This window comes from Caloenas nicobarica, chromosome 28, assembly GCF_036013445.1.
Source record: "Caloenas nicobarica isolate bCalNic1 chromosome 28, bCalNic1.hap1, whole genome shotgun sequence".
NCBI lineage: Eukaryota > Metazoa > Chordata > Aves > Columbiformes > Columbidae > Caloenas > Caloenas nicobarica.
In genome coordinates, this window is record NC_088272.1 from 2,193,419 (window position 1) to 2,196,846 (window position 3,428).

The following is a 3,428-nucleotide window of genomic DNA, read 5'->3' on the forward strand; positions in this document are numbered from 1 at the left end:
TGGGTGAGCACCCAGGGGTGCCCAGGGCTGTCCTGCAGAGCAGGGTCCCTGCACCCCAGGGCTGTACTGGGACAGGGACTCTGCCGCCTGCCAGGGTCAGCACCGCCCAGGGAGATCCCCACGGTGCTGTGGGGAGAAGCTGTGCGGGGAAGGAGGGACCCCTATCAGGGCAGGAAAGGTGCTTGTGCTGTGGAGAGGCTGCTGTGTGGGTCAGGGCTGCTCACAGCTCCAGATCACCCCCAGGATTTTTTGCAAGTGGATGCCTCAAGGAGAAGACCAATGCAAGGATTACCAGACAGATAAAGAGCTATCCTGAGCCTGTCTTTTCAGTTGCTTATTCCAAGGGGTGGGGGGTGCAGGAAAGTATAAAATGAAAATGAGCTCTCATGCTTAAACAAGTCACTGTGACTCCTGAACTGCAACTCCAATTAATCATCACATCTGCCAGAAGCCTCATAACATCCCTCCAGCTGCTGCTCTGCCTGTGCACAGCACCAGCATCACATTGGCTATACCCGTCAGTCTTACTCTGACCTGCCCTTTTCCCCAGTCTGCAAACAGGAAGATGCCCCCAGGCAGTGCCCTGTGAACAGGCAGGATCTGTAGGGCCAGGGTAAGGGCACAGAGCATGGGATGGGGTCTGTGAGTGCTGACAGGGAAGAGACATGGACAGGGAAACACCTCCCAGGGGGAGAATCTCCAGGCAGCAGGGAAATGATCAGAAATGACAGGAAAATAAAACTGGCATTGTTATGGGAGGGGGAACACAGAAAACTCCCTTTGATCCTCTGCAGTGCAGATGCCTCCTGTGAGCAGCCCCCTCGCCTCCTCTCCCACCCAGCAAAGCCTCTGCCCTCAGGGCCGGGGGCTCCAAGGCATGAAGCAGCTCCTGTGCAGCCAGAGCTCCAGTTCCCTCTGCAGAGCACAGGGGCTGAGAGCAGCTGCCCGGCAATGCTGGTGTGTGGGAGGTGGCTGCACAGCTGGGGAAGGGTGACGCTGTCTGAGTGCCCGGCTGCCTCTGCCCTGGCCTCTCTCACACCCACCCTCACCGCAGTTTCCTTCTTGCTCCACTGCTCTGGGTCACTGTTGTGATCTGGTTCTTGCTGTCAGGTTCTCTGGGGATGGGAGTTTCAGCTGCACAGTCACAGCCTGATCTTGTGGGTCCTTTCCTGCAGGTGTGTCCATGGGAACACGTGTCCCAGCTTTGCTCTGCCCTGTGGGGCTGTGGGCAATGCAGTGTGTGGGGCTGGGGAATGAGCTGAGTCTCCCTGAATCAAATGCCATCATTAGGACCCTTGGCTGTCTCATTAAGTGTTTTTCTTCCAAGCTGCGAGCTTCCCTCCAGGATGCAAACCTGTCCTATAGCACATTAGCATTATCTGAATTACTCATGCAGAAGTGCAGAGATGCTATGATGGAAGAAATGCTGTTTGGTTTGTGAAATGAGCCGTGTGTGTCCTGGGACAGAAGTGAGGTGCTGAGACCTGACGAAAGGGTGAGACATGTCATGGTCCGCGGTGGATCCCTCTGCTCTCAGCAGTGCCTGGTGGCTTTTCAGGGTAACATGGCAGTGTGATCAGCCTCCATCTCAGAAAGGTGCCAGCCCAGGGCAGCTGGAGCAAGACAGAGGGACAGAGCAGCTGCCCTCACTCTGCACTGACCCACAGGCATCCTCTGGTCTCGCAGGACTCGCTCTGTTCTCTCTGAGTGCAGCAGAAATGCTGAGGGTTTCTGACACCCAACAACACTCTCCAGGGGAGTTGAATGATTGGACTACATGATCTTTCGAGGTCCCTTCCAATCCCTAATATTCCGTGATTCTGCAAAGCTGTCAAAACCCCAATCATTTCAAACTTCATTTTACCATCCTGTTCCATTCTCTGTGACAGTGCAGATGCTGACAGGCCCTTCTGCACCAGCAGCAGTTTCAGATGACAACTTTGAACCCCAGGTGTATCGCCTGCCCCCCGTTCCATGACCCCTGCTGCAGAGCAGGGCTGACTCCTGGGCAGCCAGCGGGCACAGGCCCTGCTCCTCACGGCACCTCCAGCCAGCACCACCCAGGGCTCAGCCACGGACCCGAAGGAAGGTCTGGAAAAGGACAAGGGGTGTGGAGCAGGGGAGGGGGTGTGAGAAATGGCTTTGGTTTTTCCCAGAGAAGTCTCATCTAAACTGTCACTGTTTTTTCCTCCTTGCACAGGTCCTCATGCCCACAGGCAGCAAATGTCCAACAGCAGCTGCATCACCCAGTTCCTCCTCCTGGCGTTCACAGACACACGGGAGCTGCAGCTCTTGCACTTCTGGCTCTTCCTGGGCATCTACCTGGCTGCCCTCCTGGGCAACGGCCTCATCATCACCACCATAGCCTGTGACCAGCACCTCCACACCCCCATGTACTTCTTCCTGCTCAACCTCGCCCTCCTTGACCTCGGCTCCATCTCCAGCATTGTCCCCAAATCCATGGCAAATTCTTTATGGGACACCAGGGACATCTCATACTCGGGATGTGCTGCACAGCTCTTTTCGTTTGCCTTCTTGATAGTAGCAGAGTATTCTCTTCTCACCATCATGTCCTACGACCGCTACGTTGCCATCTGCAAACCCCTGCACTACGGGACCCTCCTGGGCAGCAGAGCTTGTGTCCACATGGCAGCAGCTGCCTGGGCCACTGGGTTTCTCACTGCTCTGCTGCACACGGCCAATACATTTTCACTGCCACTGTGCAAGGGCAATGCCCTGGACCAGTTCTTCTGTGAAATCCCCCAGATCCTCAAGCTCTCCTGCTCACAGTCCTACTCCAGGGAAGCTGGGCTTATTTTGGTTAGTGTCTGTTTATCATTTGGGTGTTTTGTGTTCATTGTGCTGTCCTATGTGCAGATCTTTAGGGCCGTGCTGACGATCCCCTCTGAGCAGGGACAGCACAAAGCCTTTTCCACGTGCCTCCCTCACCTGGCCGTGGTCTCCCTGTTTGTCAGCACTGGCATGTTTGCCTACCTGAAGCCCCCCTCCATCTCCTCCCCATCCCTAGACCTGGTGGTGTCTGTTCTGTACTCAGTGGTGCCTCCAGCAGTGAACCCCCTCATCTACAGCATGAGGAACCAGGAGCTCAAGGATGCCCTGTGGAAACTGATGACTGGACTTCTTCCGAAGCTATAAACTGTCTCTGTCTTCTTCTACATACGAGTTATAGTCTAACTCATTGCAGGTTCATCCTGTGTGCAGTATTTTTTGTCTCTAGTTGTGTTTTTCTCTTATGATAATACTGTAATTCCATTTTTAGTTCACTGCCTGCTTTTCTTTTCTCACTGAGTGTCTGTGTCCATGAGGAATCATGCTCTCTGTGTTTAAGCAAAATAAAGGGCTCTCCGGCAAACTGTTTTCTGCTGACATCCGAACTCCAAGACCTTTTTCAAGCTGCAGGGACAGTT

At 54.3% G+C, this 3,428-nt stretch overlaps 1 protein-coding gene across 1 annotated transcript; it reads left to right on the plus strand.

Annotated features, from left to right (window-relative positions):
• The first annotated feature begins 2,460 nt into the window (after positions 1-2,460).
• Positions 2,461-3,156, plus strand: LOC135999355 (olfactory receptor 14A16-like). Its single transcript, XM_065652912.1, has one exon. The coding sequence runs from the start codon at positions 2,461-2,463 to the stop codon at positions 3,154-3,156; it is 696 nt and encodes a 231-aa protein (XP_065508984.1).
• The last annotated feature ends 272 nt before the right edge of the window (positions 3,157-3,428 follow it).

Bases quoted from the DNA above. Each gene is read 5' to 3' on its own strand.
- LOC135999355 (XM_065652912.1), top strand. From the start codon at position 2,461: ATGGCAAATTCTTTATGGGACACCAGGGACATCTCATACTCGGGATGT.